The sequence below is a fragment of the Salminus brasiliensis genome, chromosome 9 (assembly GCF_030463535.1).
Source record: "Salminus brasiliensis chromosome 9, fSalBra1.hap2, whole genome shotgun sequence".
NCBI lineage: Eukaryota > Metazoa > Chordata > Actinopteri > Characiformes > Bryconidae > Salminus > Salminus brasiliensis.
In genome coordinates, this window is record NC_132886.1 from 39,917,467 (window position 1) to 39,939,517 (window position 22,051).

The 22,051-nt window shown below is 46.3% G+C and overlaps 1 protein-coding gene across 1 annotated transcript; it reads right to left on the bottom strand.

The window, feature by feature from the left end:
• Positions 1 to 7,815: 7,815 nt before the first annotated feature.
• LOC140562623 (KN motif and ankyrin repeat domain-containing protein 4-like) lies at positions 7,816 to 20,356 on the bottom strand. The gene is made up of 10 exons (XM_072688411.1): positions 20,187 to 20,356; positions 15,215 to 15,294; positions 13,555 to 15,117; positions 12,899 to 12,983; positions 12,515 to 12,793; positions 12,335 to 12,422; positions 11,307 to 11,526; positions 10,576 to 10,718; positions 10,287 to 10,487; positions 7,816 to 8,279 (listed from the first exon to the last, which is right to left on the bottom strand). Exons 2-10 carry the CDS (start codon positions 15,228 to 15,230, stop codon positions 8,169 to 8,171), a joined length of 2,706 nt encoding a protein of 901 aa, XP_072544512.1. The 5' UTR covers positions 15,231 to 15,294; positions 20,187 to 20,356; the 3' UTR covers positions 7,816 to 8,168.
• Positions 20,357 to 22,051: the final 1,695 nt, after the last annotated feature.

Here is a 22,051-nt window from a genome sequence, read left to right on the forward strand (position 1 = left end):
GGGGGGATGAACAGGTGCGTTAATTGGCAGCAGGTTGTGGGGTCTGGTCCTTACAAGAAGTTCTTAGAAGCTGTTGCGGATAGAGGGGCCGACTGACCATAATGTTGACCAAATTCCAGAGTCACGAAGCAGCTGCACACTTAACAGAATACGGTCCCTGAGGAACTTCTTGAAGGTCCTTCTGTTTAAAAACTGTGGAGAAATCTGGTAAGGTGAGCTTCGAAGAAGCTTCAAGAAAAGGTACTTTATAAGAAAGGTTTCCTCAAAGCACCTTAAGAGGTTTCTGCACAGTATTAAACTGAAGAACCTGGAGGATCTTCTGCTTCAAACAGAGGTAAAGATGAGTGTACGGGAGGCAAATGCCTTGACCGCTTTTAGTTTATTATTATATGGTTGGTTCGGTACAGTTGTGAGGGTTGTGGAAAGGTGAGCTGCTGTAAGAGGTGTGTAGAAATCGAGCAGTAACTTTAACGTAGAGCAGCGTGAAACACGGGGCACCTCTTTCCCTTTAAGATTAACTGGTACCAGTGTCCGACACCAGAACCACTCAGTAGACTTAGAGGGGTCATTCAGATCCACGCACCCCCTAGAAGTTTACTTTATGGACCAGTCGGCCCCCTGCTCCTTTAAACACTGATGATCTTATACGAGCCGCTGGAGCCGCTGGAGGAGCCAGAAGAGCCGGTGCTGGAGGAAACTCTGACTGTAAGGATGAAGATGTACAGATCTAAGATTAGTCTCCAGATTTTAGTGCTTGGAGCAGTGTAACCTCGTCTCACCCCATCCTCCCAATCATCGTCAGAGGTTCTAGTGAAGTTGGCAGCCCTGCTTCAGCCACTCTTCTCGCTAAAGCTGATGAAACGCTCCAGCTACCAGGTTCCCCAGTTTATGAGGAACAGTAACACCACCAACATGTACCTCATGTGTGGACAGGAGTGTGCAGTATTGTCTCAGGGAGATGGACCGCTGTGTGTGTGTTTAAGTGTGTGTAAGTGTGAGTGTGAAGTATGAAGTGGTATTACACTGTATATTAACGGCTTCAGAGTGTGCATCATGACCCAGGAAAGGTATGACGGAGCTGTGAGGCGGGACCTAGATACAGTCCATCACTTCTGTCGGCCAACTGCTTGGACAGGGCTTTGCTGTCCTGACCGCTTTAGACCGCCCCCATGTTCCTTTATGTTCTTTAAAGGGGAATTTCACATTTCATTTTTTATTTCTCCATAATTAAATTAAGTGGGGGATTTTAGGGGTTTGGTGGGAAATGCTCGGTTCTAGATAACCTCCTGGAGTTCTACAGTGGAGGGGAAGGGAAGCAGACGTCTGAAGCTCTAATAAAAGCTCCTTCCAGAAAGTTCTTCACCTAATGGTGATGAAGACGCTGCCTGAGACACTGTTCTACCAGAGTTCTGAGAACAATATGCATTCATAGTGGAGGGATACATGCAGGCTGATGTGCGGCTAGAAATAGTCCCCATCATAATAACATTTCATGGGAGGAGGGAGGGGGGATAAGGATAAGCCTGCACAATAATCATTTATAAAGTGTTCAGTATGTAAAGGCAATTCTTCAGCATCCAGACCCCCGAACATCTCAGCCTCTGACTGGTGTAGAAATATGGGTGGAGTTTGAGGGTCCCTGATGAGACGCTGTATTAATATTTATAGAAAAACTCCAGGTGCACTAATATGAACGTGGCCACAGATGGAGGCATATTACAGCGCGTAGCTGGTCTACGCTAAAACGCTGCAGAACACCCACCTAAGTTCATCATCCTCTCGGAGGTCCCGAGTGGTCCAGCGGACTAAGGCGCTGTCACTATGATCGGAGGATTGCCGGTTCGAATCCCAGCTGCTAGCCATCGGCAGCTAAGAGCCCAAGTGGGTAGATGGCGTTCTCACCCCCCCCACAGCGCTGTGGGGGCGGGGGAGTACCCACAGGTTGGGCAAAAAAAAAAAAAAAAAAAAAATTTAAATAATAATCCTCCCCTCTCTCTCTCTCTCCCCTCCCTCCCCCTCCCTCTCCCCTCCCCCCCCTCCCTCCCTCTCCCCTCCCCCCCTCCCTCCCTCTCCCCTCCCCCCCCCTCCCTCCCTCTCCCCTCCCCCCCCTCCCTCCCTCTCCCCTCCCCCCCTCCCTCCCTCTCCCCTCCCCCCCTCCCTCTCTCTCCCCTCTCTCTCTCTCTCTCCTCCCCCTCCCTCCCTCTCCTCTCTCTCTCCCCCTCCTTCTCTCTCTCTCCCCCTCCTTCTCTCTCTCTTCCTCTCTATCTTCTCTCCCTCTCTCTCCTTCATTATCGATCATGAAGCAATGGTATAAGTGTGTGTGTATATATGTGTGCGTTTGTAGTTATGTTTTCATACTAAAGCCTTTTGATACAGTTTGATGTAAAGTTGTATATAAGATTTTAGATGACACTGTTGATCATGGATTCTTTTATTTGTATAAGTCGACTAATTAAGGTTTCTGGACTTTTATCTTCTGCCAAAGTGTTTTAAGTGACTAGTGTTTTAATTAGTGTTTAATCACTGCTCGCTCTGGCTGCACTGTTTCAGCGCTATTTAACCAACGCGTGTTTGGGGCCCCCAAGTGGTCCAGTGGACTAAGGCGCCGTCACCATGATCCAAGGGTCGCTGGTTCGAATCCCAGTCATGCTGCTAGCCATCGGTGGTCTAAATTGGGGAGAAAATGAGGGGGGAAATCAGATCACAAATTTAAAAAAAAGAAATAAATGAAGGTTTGTTTTGTTTGTACTTCATTTGTTTCTGCAGCAGCTGCTCAGCTCTAAGTTCTACACTGGTTCCCTCTTCAGTTTCTCTGTTGTTCTGAATGTGTCTCCCTCTGTGTCTTGTTATAAAACTGCGTTTGAAGCCACTTGTCTTCTGGTCTTTCTCTCAAATGCCTCCTAAATACTCCTCTAACATCACAGTACAGCTAAGGACAGCTGTCTGAAAATGGAGCTTTAAGAAAGTTCTGGATTTGATGGAATCAGCCCAAATGTGCCGCAGTGATGCTTCTGATGAATCACAGAGCGCCTCCAAGTGGACAGTCAGAATGTCTAGAACCCACCAGGCAGGGAAATGGTCTCACTTCTTCACTAACTATCATCTAACCTCTCAGCTTCACCAGCTGATTAGGTAGCGCTGTCTGTCTGGGGGAGAATAAGGAAAGCTAAGACCAGTCCTTGACCTAACACACTGTCCCCTAATGCTGCGACAAGCGGGGGGGTCAGTCCTACACTGCACTGTGTGTGTGTTCAGCTCTGAGCCGCAGAGAGAGGTCAGCTTACCTGTGGGTGCCTCGCTCACTCTGCCCCGGCGGCTGTGACCCCCGGTCAGGACGGTGAGTCAGCACAAACCTCCCCGCCGCTGTTTCAGCTCAGCTGGAGAAGATAAACCTCCCAAAAACACCAAGAGAAATAAATAATAAACCAGCTAATATTCACATTTTTATTATTATTTTGATCATCATATTTATTCTTATTTTATCATTTAAAACAGAGCAACCCAAACTCAGCTCTCTCTTCTAAACCGGAAATGTAACCACCTACTTGTGCTACCTTCTTTCTGACCTCCAGCTCATCCCTCTCAGACCGCAATCCCACTTCAGACATGCATAATTACCAGGTTCTACGGTTGTAAAACTATAAACTCCACCTGAACGCTCTCCGATTAGAGGCCTGACACTGCCAGGAAGATGAGAGGGTTATGATCAGCGTATACAACCAATATCTGATGTTTATTAAGCTTCTTAGAGAAACGGGCAACCGGCCCATCCACTCCCAACTCATCCTACTGCAGCCAGACTGCACCTACACCCACATCACAGCACTGAGGTCAGGGGCCACCAACACAGGAGGACGTGCCAATGTCACTTCATTTGTTTACAGCCGTCCTCCTTTATGGCCAACTCAGACAAGACACCCATCTCCATCCTTAGTGTTGGACACAGACGGGATTTGGCCTTTAACCCATTCGTGAAGTGTGAAAACACACACAGTCCGGGGAGCAGAGAGGGTGAAAGGCCTTACCCAGCGTCCACTATGACATATTGAGTGTCCACTATGAATTACCCAGCGTCCACTATGACATATTGAGTGTCCACTATGAATTACCCAGCGTCCACTGACATATTGAGTGTCCACTATGAATTACCCAGCGTCCACTATGAATTACCCAACGTCCACTACGAATTACCCAACGTCCACTACGAATTACCCAACGTCCACTACGAATTACCCAGCGTCCACTGACATATTTAGTGTCCACTATGAATTACCCGGCGTCCACTGACATATTTAGTGTCCACTATGAATTACCCAGCGTCCACTATGACATATTTAGTGTCCACTATGAATCACCCAGCGTCCACTATGACATATTGAGTGTCCACTATGAATTACACAGCATCCACTGACATATTGAGTGTCCACTATGAATTACCCAACATCCACTATGAATTACCCAACGTCCACTATGACATATTTAGTGCCCACTATGACATATTTAGTGCCCACTATGAATTACCCAGCGTACACTATGACATATTTAGTGCCCACTATGAATTACCCAGCGTCCACTGACATATTTAGTGTCCACTATGAATTACCCAGCGTCCACTGACATTGAGTGTCCACTATGAATTACCTAGCGTCCACTATGACATATTGAGTGTCCACTATGAATTACACAGCATCCACTATGACATATTGAGTGTCCACTATGAATTACCCAACGTCCACTATGAATTACCCAAAGTCTACTATGACATATTGAGTGCCCACTATGAATTACCCAGCGTCCACTGACATATTTAGTGTCCACTATGAATTACCCGGCGTCCACTATGACATATTTAGTGTCCACTATGAATTACCCAGCGTCCACTGACATATTGAGTGTCCACTATGAATTACCCAACGTCCACTACGAATTACCCAGCGTCCACTACAAATTACCCAGCGTCCACTACAAATTACCCAGCGTCCACTACAAATTACCCAGCGTCCACTGACATATTTAGTGTCCACTATGAATTACCCAGCGTCCACTGACATATTTAGTGTCCACTATGAATTACCCAGCGTCCACTATGACATATTTAGTGTCCACTATGAATCACCCAGCGTCCACTATGACATATTGAGTGTCCACTATGAATTACACAGCATCCACTGACATATTGAGTGTCCACTATGAATTACCCAGAGTCCACTATGACATATTGAGTGTCCACTATGAATTACCCAGAGTCCACTATGACATATTGAGTGTCCACTATGAATTACCCGGCGTCCACTATGACATATTTAGTGTCCACTATGAATTACCCAGCGTCCACTATGAATTACCCAACGTCCACTACGAATTACCCAACGTCCACTACGAATTACCCAGCGTCCACTGACATATTTAGTGTCCACTATGAATTACCCAGCGTCCACTGACATATTTAGTGTCCACTATGAATTACCCAGCGTCCACTATGACATATTTAGTGTCCACTATGAATCACCCAGCGTCCACTATGACATATTGAGTGTCCACTATGAATTACACAGCATCCACTGACATATTGAGTGTCCACTATGAATTACCCAGAGTCCACTATGACATATTGAGTGTCCACTATGAATTACCCAGAGTCCACTATGACATATTGAGTGTCCACTATGAATTACCCAGAGTCCACTATGACATATTGAGTGTCCACTATGAATTACCCAGAGTCCACTATGACATATTGAGTGTCCACTATGAATTACCAAACGTCCACTATGACATATTGAGTGTCCACTATGAATTACCAAACGTCCACTATGACATATTGAGTGTCCACTATGAATTACCAAACGTCCACTATGACATATTGAGTGTCCACTATGAATTACCCAGAGTCCACTATGACATATTGAGTGTCCACTATGAATTACCAAACGTCCACTATGACATATTGAGTGTCCACTATGAATTACCAAACGTCCACTATGACATATTGAGTGTCCACTATGAATTACCAAACGTCCACTATGACATATTGAGTGTCCACTATGAATTACCCAGAGTCCACTATGACATATTGAGTGTCCACTATGAATTACCCAGAGTCCACTATGACATACTGAGTGTCCACTATGAATTCCCCACTCACTGCTTTCACAACCAGGCTCAGAGCACGAGCTCACAACCAGCGGCTCTATTTTCAAAGACAGAGGCGCACAAACCACCTTAACCACAGCCGACACACACACACACACACACACACACACACACACACACACACACACACACACACACAGCCGCAGAGAGAGGTCAGCTTACCTGTGGGTGCCTCGCTCACTCTGCCCTGATGGCTGTGACCCCCGGTCAGGACGGTGGGTCAGCACGAACCTCCCCGCCGCTGTTTCAGCTCAGCTGGAGAAGATAAACCTCCCAAAAACGATCAAAAAGAGGAGACAAACACGGCCCGGCAGCGTGAGCACGCCACCCCGTCCCGCCATCATTCAAACAACCCCCCAGTGGTCACAGGAAAGTGACGTCATCTGAGCGCCCTTGAAAATTAACCACGTGACCTACCTTTCCTTACACTATCCACTATGAATTATTCAGTATCCTCTCTAACTGACTCAGTATACTTTATGAAATATGTATTAGTTGTTCAGTATCCACTATGAACTGTTCTGGAATTATTCACATGACATATTTACATATTATAATACACTAAATAATATGACATGTTTATAATACACTAAATGACATATTTAGTGTCTATTAGTTATTTGGTATCTACTATACAATATCCTCTATCCACTATGAATTACTCAGGATCCATTATGAATTACCTAATATCTACTCTGAATTACTATAATATGTAGTAATATGAATTTTTCAGTATTCACTATAAATGACTCGTATTATAGTATTCACTATGAATGACAAAGTATCCATTATGAATTACTCATTATCTGACATATTTCATGTATATTAATTAAGTATCCACTATGAACTGTTTTGTTTCTACTAGTAAGTATTCAGTATCCACTATGAATTATCCAGCATCCACTATGAATTATCCAGCATCCACTATGAATTATCCAGCATCCACTATGAATGATCCAGCATCCACTATGAATTATCCAGTACCCTCTATAAATGACTCCACATTATAGGCTTCGCTGTACAGCAGCCTTCACAAGGGCATGGCATCTACACTGTACAGTATAGTACAGTAGAAGATCCATGAGGTTCTTCAGTTTAAAACTGTGGGGGAACCTCTTTAAGTGCTTTGAGGAACCTTTAAGAAAAGGGGTTTGTTCCTCAAAGCACCTCAAGAGGTTACTTTATGAACTATTCAGAATCATGCAGTCTCCACTATTAGAATAAAGTAGAATGATCGACTTTGAATTTCTCAGTATCCACTATGAATGATCTACTCAGATATACTGAGTATCCACTATGAATTATTTAGTAAGTGATGTGTAAGATCTGCAGTTCTGAACTGAGTGGGGACCTGAAATCAACACAGTGTGAAACCTCTGAAAGACCATTAAACACTGAACTGAACACTGACGCAGTTTAAAAGGTTTGTGTTTTTCTTTTCTTCTATGTGTGTGTGTGTGTGTGTGTGTGTGTGTGTGTGTTGATGTGGGTCAGTGGGTCTCTAGGGGCGCTCTGCTGCTTCACACACTGTAATTGTATTCCTGCTGGAGCGTTCCCTCCTGGATGTGCTCAGTTGAGTAAGCGTGAGATGCTGTAATTACATAATGGGCAGAAGTGAAGGCTTTCAGAGCTGAAGCAGAATGAAGCACAAATCAACAGAGAGCAGAACGACGGGTTTCATGTATTGTGCAAAAAGAAGCGACATTATCATAAACGCATGAAAAGCAGCACATTCTGTTTTGGATTGTTGATTCAGAAGTACATGGGTCCAGTTCCAGACTCGTAGCGTGATTACATGATATGAAAGGTGTGCTGTTATTTTCCCGGCATGTGCTTCTGAGCAGTACAGCGTAGATATTACAGTAATTAACCAAATTATTCCGAAAGACACTAATAACTGACCCTGGACCTGCTGAAGCACAGACTGTAGCTTTTATCAGTAAGGGTTTCTGCATGCATGGAGAAATACAAGAATAAGCAATAAACGGATCTGTAGAGGGACCGGCTTGCTCTCCTTAAGCCATCTTGCATCTGTCAGGCCCTCTGGTGTTGGCTCGGGCTTTGAGCAGGTCAGCTATTTCTGTGTGGGACGCCTGTGTGGCCAATGACAGCGCACTGCGTCCACCCTGCAGACAAACATGAAGAAGATTTACACCAGTGCAGAAATAATAATAATTTTTCTGATATTTTGTGTTTTTCATATTATTATAGGAAATAGCTTGTTTTACAGCTTCTCCACCCACTGAGACGCAGCAATAAAACAACAGTATATTTATAAAAACAATAAATAGATTGATCAGATTCCTAAAAAGACCAGTACATTTATTACAGGACTCATACATAAAAAATGACCAACAAATTTATAAAAGAACCAGCAGATTTATTAAAAAGACCAGCAGACTCCTAAAAGGACCCGTACATTTATTACAGGACCAGTAAATTTAATAAAATGATCAGTAGATTCATAAAAAGGGCCGGTAAATTTGTTAAAGGCCCAATAGATTCATTAAATAGGACCAATAGATTCATTACATGCCCAGTGGATTTATAGGGCTAGTGGATTATTTAAAAGACCAGCAGATTTCTAAATGAGCCAGTAGATTTGTTATAGGCCCAGAAAATGTATTACAGGGCCAGTAGATTTATAAAAGGACTAGTAAATTCCTAAACTAGCAGCAGATTCATAAAAAGATGTAAATTAAACAGCAGATTCTTAAAATGACAAGTAAATTCCAGTGGGCTAGTAGATTTATTAAAGGGCCAGTAGAAATAATAAAAGGGGCACTGGATTCAAACCAAGGCCAGTTCATAACAGATGTGAACTCAGCAGAGAACTGAACCTGAGCCTGAGCCTGAACCTGAGCCTGAGCCTGAGTCTGAGCCTGAACCTGAGCCTGAGCCTGAGCCTGAGCCTGAGCCTGAACCTGAACCTGAACTTGAACCTGAACCTGAACCTGAGACGTGCTGCAGAATTCTGTCCTCATTTTAACTTCACTAGCAGCTCACTTAAAGAAGAACCTGCTGCCTCAGTTCCTCGGTTAACAGCCCATGAAAGCCATTTAGCACGACCTCATTTGCACACTAACTGGCTTTCCTTCATTATCAGCGGTTTTTGGGTGATGCAAAGATTTCATAATCAGCCTGAATAGAATCATTTACCTTCACTACATTACCGCTGGGCTTCATGGAGGCAGATCTGTGGCCGTTAGCTTTCAGGATTCGGGGAATGTATTGCGTGTCGCGCCGGAGTTCTCTGATCAGCCCTCCAAGACTAATGTGAGGAAGACGTGACTGGACTTAAAGGGCAAACTCAAGCCTGACAGATTTCATTTTGTTGTGCTTGCATCCTCTCTCGCGCCCTCTTTCTCGCTCTCTCTCTCTCTCTCTCTCTCTCTCTCGCGCTCGCTTGCTCGCTCTCTGAGGAGATAAGGCATGTCTGTTTGGGATTATCACATCTGCCTAGTGAGGCTTTCCCTAACAAAGAAAATGATTAGGCCACAACCTTGTTCCACAGCTTTCCTTTTCAGAGCCTTTGTTAGAGGCCCAGCAGGCACGGGGCGTCAGAAGGACATTGGACTCGAACCATCCATCATTCCAGAGAACACAGTTCTTCCACTGCTCCACAGCTTCTCAATGCTGGGGTGCTTTATACTCCTCTAGCCCCTGCCTGGTATTAGGCAGCATGGTGCCAATAAGTTTGTGTAAAAGCCTCTAAGAAACAGATCCGACCCGTCTGAGAGTGTTCTTAACATGTATCTAGGTTTTATGTGTGAATCTACACTTCCTTAAATACAGATCAAACCGCCGAGAGCCTTTGGAAATTCCACTTGTGTCCACCAGGGGGAGAACATGTGACGACACACTCAACACTGAGACTTGTTCGCAGTGGCAAACCAGTCAGAGCTGGAGTTCTACAGTGGAGGTGAAGGGGAGCAGACGTCTGAACCTCTAATAAAACCTCCCTCACAGAAAGTTTTTCACCTTAATGGTGATGAAGACACCACCACTGTAAAGTGAATGACGAATGAATTATGAAAAAAAACAAAAAACGTTAACAGGCACTGAATTCTCCTCAACGGCCATTTTTAACCAACATCAGTTGTTACAACTCCCCCGCTGTGATCAGCACTCACCTTATCCGTGAGGCTGACGTCACAGTCAGGATCCTCCAGCAGAATCCGGACGATGTCGGTGTGCCCGCGGTCGCAGGCGCTGATCAGCGCAGTGGTGCCAGCCCAGTCCTGAGCATTAATATTGGCTCCCTGGGCCAGAAGCAGCTGCACTGTGGACACCCGGCCATGTCTGACTGCTAGGTGGAGGGCCGTCTGGCCCACCTTCATAAGAAAAGTCACCAAGAAAAGGTGAGAAAATAGTTTTTTTCACACATAATCAAAAGACATGTCGGTGACCTTTATTTCTCACCTGGCCTGCCCGGGCATTGACGTCAGAAAGCTCCATCAGCTGCTGGACCACCTTCATGTCTTCTGGAGAATCCACAGGTACAAGACAGGCCAGCATGATGGCTGTGTAGCCAGTCTTGTTCCTCTTGTCCACCTCACACACACCTGAAAGACAGTATATGAGTATATAAGGTAAAACTATACTATATAGTGATATATATATATATATATATATCTCACACTGGCCATTCTCCAGATGGGCCTTTAACTAGGTAAATGGTTGCAGTTGTGTAATACATAAAAGAGCTGCGAGTGTGTATTTTTAGTTTCGGCCTTTGCTCTTGGTTTCGCTGTCTGGGTTAAGGCCATAAATCAACACAGGCCTTCCACAACTACCTCTGAAACAACACCGTGGCCATGTGGACTCTTAAAGACAAAAGGAGCGTTAGGAACAATTAAGGAAGTCTTAAAAAATGTAAACTAAGACTTTATCTGCTCAGTAAATCACTGATATCAGAACAAACACTAATAATAACGCTCCTACAAAAAGTGGTGGTGGTTCTCCATCACTGTGTTCATCATTAGAACATCTCCAAAGTTCTCCTCATGGAGTCTAGTATTATTTTGTTCTCCTATCATCACCTGGCGTTGGGTCCCAAAGCGGCCGCGTAATTTAAGTATGCCTCTGGACCATCAGTACCAGAGGCAGTTCTCGTTTGCCTAGAACTTCGTAAGTCGCTCAGTCTCACTCGCCTGTGTCTAAAAGGAGCTTGGCGATGCTGAAGTTAGAGTGGGACACGCTGTAATGCAGGGCCGTGTTCCCGTTGTCATCTACCATGTTGACCAGGAACTGAAGGACAGCGGGCGTCTTCTTGGACACCTCATTAACACACAGAGAAACTGCGTCTGCACTCGAATCTTCCTCAGCAGACACATGGAACCACTGCTGGAACACCATGGTGAGAGCCTGCCTCTGGAACCAACAAGCAAAAACAAATGCGTCAGCAGTGTTAAGGGGCGGGGATTAATCTTCTAAGATTAGTGTATCCATAGCAACAATTTACGAAACGTTAGGGCTTGGATTAGGAAAAAAGAGCTAACTCACGGTTTACAACATCAACAAGCATCAGCACGCATGAGTCAGCATTCATAGTAAGACATGTCCACACTATATGTCCAAATGTTTGTGGACACCCTTTCTAATGAAAGCATTCGGCTACTGTCCGCTAAGTTGCACCCGTTGCTGACACAGACCTGCAAATGCACCGCACGGAGCTTGACTGGTCCCCGTAGAGAAGTACTCTCAATACAATAGGACTCTCTGGAGCAGACTCCTAACTTCTAACATGAACCTATTGGCACCATGCTGCTAGTAGAGGGCTGTAAAGTCCTCCAGTATTGAGCTGTGGAGCAGTGGAACTGCTTAACTGCTCTCAGCTAAGTGGTTGCTATGACGTTGCTAGGTGGTAGCTATTGTATCCCAGGTGGTTGATATGGTGTTGCTAAGTGGTTGCTAGGGAGAGTCTTTGTGCTTGTGCTTGCTGAATGCCTCCCTCTTACTGACTTACGCCTGCATGTGAATTATACACGAGGACAAACAGCAGTGCCATCTGCACATGATCTGTAATTGAAGGACGTGCGTGCGGGCGGAGATGATTTGTAAGTCGGTGGTTTAGACGTCGTACAGCAGTTTTGTTAATTAGACGTGAGGTAGAGGTAGCTTGTCTGCCATGTGCTGGTTTCTAATCAACTGCGAAGCATCGTGTAGGTGTCCCAGTTACCATGTCATCATTTGGGTCAGACACTTCATTCATGTGGTCTTCTAAGAAGCAACACGCAGCCATGAAGTCTTTGTCGACTTTCGTCTCCCTGGAAAAACAGTTTTATAGAGTTTAATAGAATTATGACGTAAACAGCTCCAAGAATGTCACGAATAACAAGTACATCCAGTTTCATCTCACCCTCCTCCTCCACCATCCTGTGAAGGCTCCTCTGTCTCGCTCTCGTCTTTCACTGGCTGATCATCTGGACATTGCTGCTCTTGGACCTCTTTGCTGGTCTCTTCTAAGGCACTTCCTCCATGAGTAGCCTCGGCAGGATCCCCCGTGCTCACTACACTGCTCTGGCTAGCCCGAACTGCCTGGTCAGCTTCTCTTCTGGGACTCTTTAGGTCACACTCCTCATCAGAATGCTCCGTTGGTCTGAGGGGACACTCCACTTCATCCCTTTCATCACCAGACCTGCAAAGATTGCCAGATGTTCTCAGATGAGCTCATTGTTACTAAACATTACAGAACCCAAACAACTCCTACGTCTGAAAATGGAGAGTAGTTCATGCGTGTCACCTGTCTCTTGCATCGACTTGCATGGGACTTTCCCTCCTGGACTTATTCACCGCAGGGATTTGATCTTCCGACCCGGACTGTTGACCTTAGATGAACAGAGGAATAAGATAAGCATAAGATAACCAAGAAAATAAAAAATCCTTAGAAGTCCAAATGTTAGTGGACACCCCTTCTAATGAATGCATTCAGCTACTTTAAGTCGCACCCATTGTTGACAAAGGTGTGCAAATGTACACCCACACACAGCTTGTCTAGTCTCTGTAGAGAAGTACTGACTCTCTGGAGCAGGTAAGCATATGAACCTAGTGGCACCATGCTGCCTAATGGGTAGTGCTGGATACCCAGCATCACACTGAAGTGATCGGGCTCTGGCTGCGGATGGCAGGGAGCGTGGATAAACTCTTTTGAATGTGTCCCAATACTTTTGTCCATTTAGCAAATATGAAGACCTTCGAACTTCTAAGTAACGTAATGTTTTTCTGCTCTGTAAGGGCACCAGGAAAGTCCCTGGACACTTCCACTAACTGCTGTGGTTCCTTTTGATAAGGAGCTTAGTGCCAAATTCCTTGATTGGCATTTGATTGGTTGTCAAATTCAACAGGAACTCTTTCCCCATTTCTATTTATGTCCACGAACGCCTTAATAAGCGATCTTACCTGGTAGTTGCAGCTCTCCTGCCGGGGATACATACAGAGACAGTAGGCTCACTAAAGTGACCAGCTGTTCTTGGATGGAGCAGACACGTGGAGGCAGGTGTTCAGAAGACAGGACTCTTCCTGAAGACTCTTTCCTGCAGAGGCATTCCCACTGTTCATGCAGGAGCTCCTTCACTCTTCTCACGTGATGCTCCATCTCCGCATGCGATCTTGCGGGTGCCCTTGCCGCATGGGGTTTGACCCCTTCTTCTAAACACGGTTGGCTGTCTTTGCCTGATTCCTGCGTCGGAATCTGAGCAGAGGGTTCCGACTTGTGTATTTTTTCGGATGTGTTCTCAGGTGAAGGCTGCAGGGCTTGTGCATTCCTCACATTGTCTGAATGAGCTGCTGTTCCCACAGCTCTGACCCAGATGTTTTCTGCGTTTCTGCTCAGCTCCTCGATTCTCTCGTCCTTCATTCGGCTCTCCTGCATCCGCAGCTTCAGCTGATCTCTTGTCTTGTCCAGCTCGGACTCAAGTTCATGAAGCTTCTGCTCCAGCGTGACAACTTTCCTCTGCAGAGTTTCAGTCAGGGACTTGGCTCTGTCTCCATGATCCAAAGGATCTCTGATTTCTCTGGACATCTTCGTTCCTTGCAGAGTTCCACCTGATCCTGTGGCTTCTCTATCTGTGGTTAAGGGTATAGCAATTGCATCAACTTGCTCAGAGGAGGCCTTGACTTTCTCCTCCAGCTGATCGTACTCTCGATTCATCCAGTCATCTTTGGCTTTGTTCTGACTCTCCGCCATCTTTGAAACCTCGTTTGGAGAGGTGGAATGGTCTGAGATGTCAGTTTGGGCTTGGAATTTGTGCAGGAGCATTTCCCGCTCCTCTTGCAGGATGCATATTTGGGCTTTGAGATCCGGTATAACCCTGATCTCCTCCTCTAGCTCTCCCACTCGCTGTAAGGCTGCAGTGAGCCTCTGAAGAGTCCCACTCACCCCTCCTGGCTTTCTTTCTGGGCTGTGGAAGACGTCTTCAGAAGATCCGTTGGCTTGCGTAAGGTAATCCCTCGAACCGTTGGGGCTGATCGGGTCCTCGGTGGATTCTGAGCGCTTCCTCAGCAACACCGTGAGCGGTAAACTAGAGGCCCGTAGTAAATTCGGCCTCACGTGAAGTCCCAAGGGCTGCTCGTCAAAGGCCTGAATAGTGGCGTCCATCTCTGCGGCTGTGAAGGACCTCGAGGGAGCCTCGGCTTGCCTGACAAACCCAGGCGACCCCCTCTCGGACGACTGGAACTCATAGCGCTGGTCTGCTAGTCGAGGCTTGGGAAACAAGATGCCAGTGGAGTTCCACTGAGAGGGCCGGCACCCATACCCAGGTAGGCTGAGGTTCCTCGATAGAGACCCACTGGTCCGCCCACGTTGTCTACGCTGAATTGGCACCCTCCTGATGGTGTTGCCCTTCTCGATGTCGTCAACATACTTTAGGAAGTCCAGGTCCAAATGAAATCCATAGGGGGTTTCAACTGAATAGCAAGGTGGTCTTCGATGACTTCCGTTTTCTTTTGGAGACACGCCGTTCACTAAAAAAAAAAGGCAAGAGGAATTAGGCTGCAGAAACTGAATGCAAAGCAAGCGTATCCCAGATCTCGGACAAGCCAGAGAACTTCAGATCAATACCTTTCTGTGTATCCATTATCTGGGGGGTTCGGTCATTGGGTCTTTGATAACTTGATGGAGGTCTGGTCCTCGTTCAACACCTAGGAATCAAAGAAGTACAACTTTAAGGCAAGGAACGTAATGAAGACTAGAGCTTGGTTGTGCACATGCTGTCCACTAGTGTTGAGTTGTACATCTTTGTATGCCTTTCTCCTAGGACTCTCTACCCCCACCTCGACTCTCTCTCTCTCTCCTCTTCTGACCACGCGGCACAGTGGAGGCACCACAAAGGCAGCCACAGCCCAAACAATGTGAGCTATGCAGTAAACACACAAACAGCTGAGACCAAACACTTCCACTCCCTCACACTGACTAGCCGGCATGCATGCACACTCCTACAGAGCTTCTATTCTGAGAGAAAGCCATCTTATTCGAAAGCCCCTTCCGTGTAATAATCCTCACATCTCTCCCTGGTCGAGTTATGTCAGGCTCTGCAGATAAGATCAGCATTGCCAGAAATAGGGGCTCATCTTTTTTGTTTCGTGACGAGAGGCGGCTTTCCGCACCTGGCAGGATGATCTCTCAACGTTAACTTCTGGCACTGTGGACCTGGCACTGTTGCACCGACAGGAAAACAGGGGCCCGGGGGTCCTCAGGCAGGAAACACTACTCAAAACACAACATCTCCTGTTCCACATTCAGGCAGTTTTCCCCCTGCGGAGCTGCATATGGTGCACTCGCACCCATGTAGTGCCTGTGCTCACAAATATACAAATACACAGGCCGGCTGGTTCCTCTTCTGCACCGCCACGTGTAGCTACACAACCGTCTATGGTGTTAGCAGGGGTTCTGGGGTTCTTATTTCCCAAAATCCGCCAAGAATCAAGATTCAAGAGTTCTTGGAGGTTTTATAGTCATACAGAGCAGAGCAAACAGGCCCACCACAACACGTAATTAAGGATGTCCCGATCCGATCCAGGCATATTCTAATGGATCGGGTATCGGCTACTTTAATCCCGATCCAGGTCTGAGTCTTTGTTTTAACCACAGTGTTTAGAGCGTCATCTGGTGTCCTCAGGGTAACAATAACGGACATTCTCAGAAGTAAATGAAGGAGTTGAGGTTCTGCAGTGTGGAGCTATTTTACAGTGGAACCTGAAAACAGACCATAATATCTGACCCTTTATAAAACTCTCACTGAAACGCCCTGTTTTACCAGCGGGAGAACCGCAGAACCGCTCACTCGCCTTTCTCTGTTCTTAAACCAGCACTGAAGAACCCATTCAAGACCGAGTCGAGGAGGCTAACGCTAATGCTAACACACCCTATAGAAGGTAGATATAGATTGCTATAGAAACCCCAATTACCAGTAGACCAACAACTACAGATATCAGTCCAGAGTGTGTATCACTACACATAAACACACACTCACACAGGAAGTGATTAGACTGCAGTGTTGTAAAGGAGCTGGGAGCTGATTGGTCAGGAGGCAAGAGAGTCAGATGGATTATAAGATATTAAACACTATAAAACAGTGATTTTAAGAAAAGACTCAACTAAACTAAATCAATCAGTCCAGAAAGTCTGATTATAGAAACTGAGATTGAAAATAAAGAGATTTCACTGATCAGATTAATCAGCAGCTCGTCTGATCTAAACTGTGGGGCTGGATTATTATTTATACACACACAGAGATCGGACCGGTCTCAGCTGAAGCTTGGCATTAGGAGATCGGATCGGATCAGATAAGAAGCAACACGATCTGATCAGATCATCCCTAGACATAATTAAAACGTCAAAGATACACGTTAAGAGCTACAGACGTACAACAGGTAGCATGGCGGTACGCTACGCTACATGTAGCACTGTGCAAAGAGCATAGTCCTGATACCTTCTAGAAAAAGCCCAACAGAGGTGCTCCGCCTCTGAAAGTCTCCATGTCCTAACGAGAACATCTCCACTTACTTGGTCTGGAAGCGCGAGCCGAAGCGAGAACAACTGCAGAACAACAAAACGTCGTACACATTAGCTGTGGTTACAGAGGGGAAATGGGAGAAAGCTGTAATCAACTTCCCATTACTGTTCGCCAGAGAGGGAAGGGAAAACTCAAGGCCTTAATATTCCATGGGGCACGTGGGCATTAATATTCCAACATTAACATGGGGCACGTGGTATAAATATGCACGATTTTGTCAATTTTGCTCAAGTGCCTCAATGTATAACACAGATAACGGCTCTTCACTGAACCCTCCGGCATCCCTCTCTGAAATCTGACTAGGATTATACCATCTGCTCTGAACTATCAATTATGCAAACATTTGTTAGCATGAATTTTAAGCTTTTGTTCTGGCGTAGGCTGTGATGTATGTAGACTGGCTTCCTTGTCTTCTTTGTTCCGAATTCTTCTTTGTTCTGGATGGATTTTTCTTTTTTATTATTTATTGTTTTTGATTTATTTACAATTCTTTTTTATTTTGCATTTATTTATTTTCCGCCCCAATTACAGATCCAGATACGGAAATTCTGGTGAAGGGAGCTACCACTCCCTCTATCATGCGATTCCACCAGTGCCGGGAGGGTAAGGGCTATCACAAGCCTTCTATCTCTGAGACACCTGAAGCACCACCAGTCACCATCTTCTCAAAAACTGCTGCTAACACACCACCACAACTTCAACTTTTGCACGTTGCAGCATCAGCCGCTAATAGGAAAGCAGTGGGTGTCCATCTGGTGGTTCCTTCCAGCAGGGACGAAAGGCTAGTGTCGCCCCAGGCCAGCAGGTGTCGCCCCAAGCTGGCCTTCCAGGTTAGTAGTTACCAGCTGTCTCCGACTAGCCACTTGCGCCCAACCGGCAAGCACCACCTTCACATCCTTGCGTGAAGTATGTTCGGGCCTAACTGCTAATTCTGCTACGTCAGCTAACACACACATGTGCTGGCTAGCATCGCTCATGTTGAGTGATGGGCAGAGTGGGAGTTCGGTCGTATCCACCCAGAGAGAGTGAGGGCAATATACACCAACCAGCCATAACATTAGAACCAGAACCAAATTGAAAAACATTGATGATCTGGTTCCAGTGATTCAATCAGATGAACAATCAGGTCAAAACAGATAAGGTTAAGAATCTGAGACACTTTGACAAGAACCGAACTGTGATGTTCTAGACGAAGGCTGGGTCAGTTCCCGGTATGCAGCGGTCAGTACCTACCAAAAGTGAGTGCTCCAAGGAACACAACCCAATGGCTCATTGATGCTGATAGAGGCCGCATCTCACAGCGGTGCTGCTAACGTGCTAATCTGCTTCTAGATCCCACAGGATGCCTTCAGAGGTCTTGTGGAGTCCATGCCTGTTCTGGGGCCGACACAATATTAGGAAGGGTTCCGTGCTGCGGCCTCAGTGAGCCTCAATGAGCCATTGGGTGGTGTTCCTTGGAGCACTCACTTTCGGTAGGTACTGTCCACTGCATACCGGGAACACTCCGGTCCTGTAATGGCTGATATGATGGTTTAAGGTGGACCAAGCTGAACCAAACCAAGCTTCAGTGGAATCTGCAAGGGAGACAATCTGCACTTTGTTTTTTTTTATTCCATAAACCTTCTCCAGCTTCTCTTCGTGTTCATTTAAGGGACTATTTTTTGCGAGAGCTCCTCGCTCTCATTAAACACATTTCTTTCCATTGCATTCCTGCTCAGACCACAAATTGGATTTGAACCCATGACAACTTAAAAACTGCTCCTGCCTTTTTTAAACCACTGCTCCACGTGAGAGAGAATGGACATTCTTCTGTATTCGGGTGGGTGGCGGTGGGTGTTGGGGGCGGGAGGTGTGTGTGGGGGGGTTAATGTGCACTATGGAAACTTGAGAGGAGCAAACACCATTTTACTCTGCGGAGAGAAATTCGGCCTCGGGCCTAGCGCAACGCTCACCCGTGCCAAAAAGGGGAATAGACTGTTGGGCTGGATCTGCCCACAGTGATTCAGAGAAATGTCACCACATATCGTTGATCTGAGCTCAGGGCTGCTCCTCTACAACTGCAGCTTGAGGTGGAGTCTGGAAATGATGATGTTTCGGTTTTTCGTCTTCCCTGAAATATGCACAGTGTGGAGGGCTGGAGTGGCTTTTCTCCTCGCTCCTCACCCTGAAGGTTCGGGGCCCCTGCAGCCCCTTGTCCAGTCACATGCACAAGAAGAGTCAAGGAGCCGATCTTCCTGTTCTGGCCTCGTTAGCGGTGTGGTTTCCTCGGCACAGGACCTCATTCCTGCTCCTCTATTTGGAGTTCGGGTTCAGGACGCAGGCCAGAGTCTGGGGCTGCCCCTCCCTGACCTTTCCAGGCCGCTCTCCGCTCTGGGCTGAGAGGGTGTGGCAGGTCCCTGCCTGCTGTCTCTCATGCTGGCCTTTTTTCCTTCCAAGCTGACCACTCTGGACCTGAGGTGGAGCCAGGTCAGAGCTTGCAGTGGCCTCTACTGTGAGGTCCTGGAGTCTTGGAGCTTTCTACCCAACTTTGCACAGTCTGCACTTTTCTCTCTCTCCTCACTCTCTCTCTTACTCCCTTACTCTCTCGCCCCATCTTACTCCCTCCTTCTCTCTCAATGTCTTCCATTCTCATTTTTCCATGTCCACAGAACTTGGACCACGCATCCAGGCTTCTCTCCAAGAGCAATACGGGCACACACACGCATACACATACACACACACACACACAGTAGTTACATGTGTGCAGGCACGTGTGTATAAGTCAACCCACAAAGCAAAAGCTCAAACAGCAGATAAACATCTCAGTGTCCACGACTTGACATGACATTAGGTTGTTTACGCCGGACATCCTCCTGTGCTGCCCTGGAGCGGACCCTTCCATTGTCCGAGGAGAACAATGAGCTCCTTTCTCCGACGCCAAACCGTGCCTACCTTGCTTTGATGAGGGGAAACCTTCACCCTGAAACTTTCAGCAAGTTTGTACCTACAGCAAAATCCAGAAAAGACCCCCCCCCTTACCTTCGACACCACGGCCCTGGCATCACCACCTCCCCCGGCGCTACCTTCAGCGTCCCCCCAGCGTTGCAGCACACACGCATGAAGAAAGAGAGCTCCAGACGTGAGATTCTTTGAAAACATAAGCAGTGTTATTGTGGGTTGACAGTGGGGAGGCTGGCCCCGGGCCCTCTCTCTCCTCTCACTGCCCTGCCCTGCCCGGCCAATTGCAGCAGGAGGGCGGAGCCAGGCTGTGACTGTAAAGTGAAGCTCGTCCAGTAAGAAGAGAGTGGGTGGGTGGGCGTGCGCCAGAGCGCCAGAAAGGCATTTATCAAAACAAGCCCCATGTGTTGGGAGGGGGTCAGAGCAAAGTTTTTTGAGGTCTCAGAGCAGCCAGGGTGGCCAGAGAGCCCCGCAGATACTTTGGTTACACGTCCATACACACACACACACACACACACTTACATATGCACACACTCATGTAAGAGTGTAATTCAATACAGCACAGCAGGCTTCACTATACACTGTAACAGAAAAATACCAAAGGGGGGGGGTTACATACCAGTGATCCCACTTTAGCTCCCTCACTTTCTTGAGCTAATGAAAAAAATGGCTAGTGATAATATAAAGTACGTACACACAGTAATGACAGAACATTATGACCACCCCTGGTTTGGAATGGACTCGGCCCGTTGTGTCATAGGAGCACTTCTTCCGTTTTCCTCTTATCAGTGTTTTTCTGATGGATTTGCACCTCGTATCTCTCCCCTCAGGCTTTGAATTATTGACACCGTTCCAATTCCTGATTGTTCGATCTGATTGTGTGATTTTATAGGAATTTCATAGGATCCATAGGAATGCATTAAAATTTGTCCACAAACTTTTAACTAAAAATTCTGATTTCTTTACTGGTCACATTTTTTGAGCTAAAACATCCAAAGCTAAATCAAGAAGTAACGTGAATATCCTGAGCAAAAGAAAACAATAATGGCCCCAATACAACGATAGTGCCAATAAGGGTACCTCACATTGTGGACACAGCTCTTTTAGACTGGACGAGCTTTTGGGTAAAAGTTTTGGGACTTCACATTTTAGCTGAAAGTTTGTGGACACATCTCTATTAGCCAGTTATATTGGATGAGCTTAACTCTGGCAAGAATTTTGGGTTTGTAGGCACAGCTGTATTAGCCATAATAATATAAAAATAATATAATGGGGAAAGGTTTTGTCTTTTGCCCTAGCAATGGCTTAGCAACCCAAACAACCAGGGACACTGCACGACACACAATAACACACTTCACATCAGTGTCACTGTAGTGCTGAGAGTGACCTACCACCCAAATACTACCTGCTCTGTGGTGGACCTGTATGTATATGTACAGTTAAGTCTTAAGCCTACAAAACACATTCAATGATGCTGAGGTCTGGACTCTGGGGCGGTCAGTCCATTGTCCATTGTGCAGCAGCTACAGTAAAAGCTTCTTAATCAGCTTTACATTCTTTCAGACCCACAGTGTCTGGCGTCTTCTCACAGTGTAAGCACAGAGACACCTACAGATGTTTTCAGGGTGGGCTTGATTTTGAAAGAGATGGGGGCAGTGTTTGGGGGAAGGGGGGGGGGTCTACCAAGTCTTAAATTCTTAAAAACAGCCCTGTTTCCAACTTATTAGGAGGTTATGTAAACAATGTCATATCTGTATCACCATACCTTCACATAGCGATGCTATAGTCAACACAACCCAGCCCCCTTTGATCCTGAAGCCTGGGCCTCAGTCCCACGCTGCCAAACACACAGTTCAGGCCTACAGAACAACACAGCAGCAGTCACAACACCTTTGGCTCTGATACCGGAGCTTAATTATCAGCCTGTAAACAGCTCTGAAAACCAT

Bases quoted from the DNA above. Each gene is read 5' to 3' on its own strand.
- LOC140562623 (XM_072688411.1), bottom strand. The intron at 10,719-11,306 runs GCGAGTGAGACT...ACTGTCTTTCAG, and splicing joins CAAGCTCCTTTTAGACACAG to GTGTGTGTGAGGTGGACAAG. The intron at 8,280-10,286 runs GTGAGTGCTGAT...GTTTGTCTGCAG, and splicing joins ACGTCAGCCTCACGGATAAG to GGTGGACGCAGTGCGCTGTC.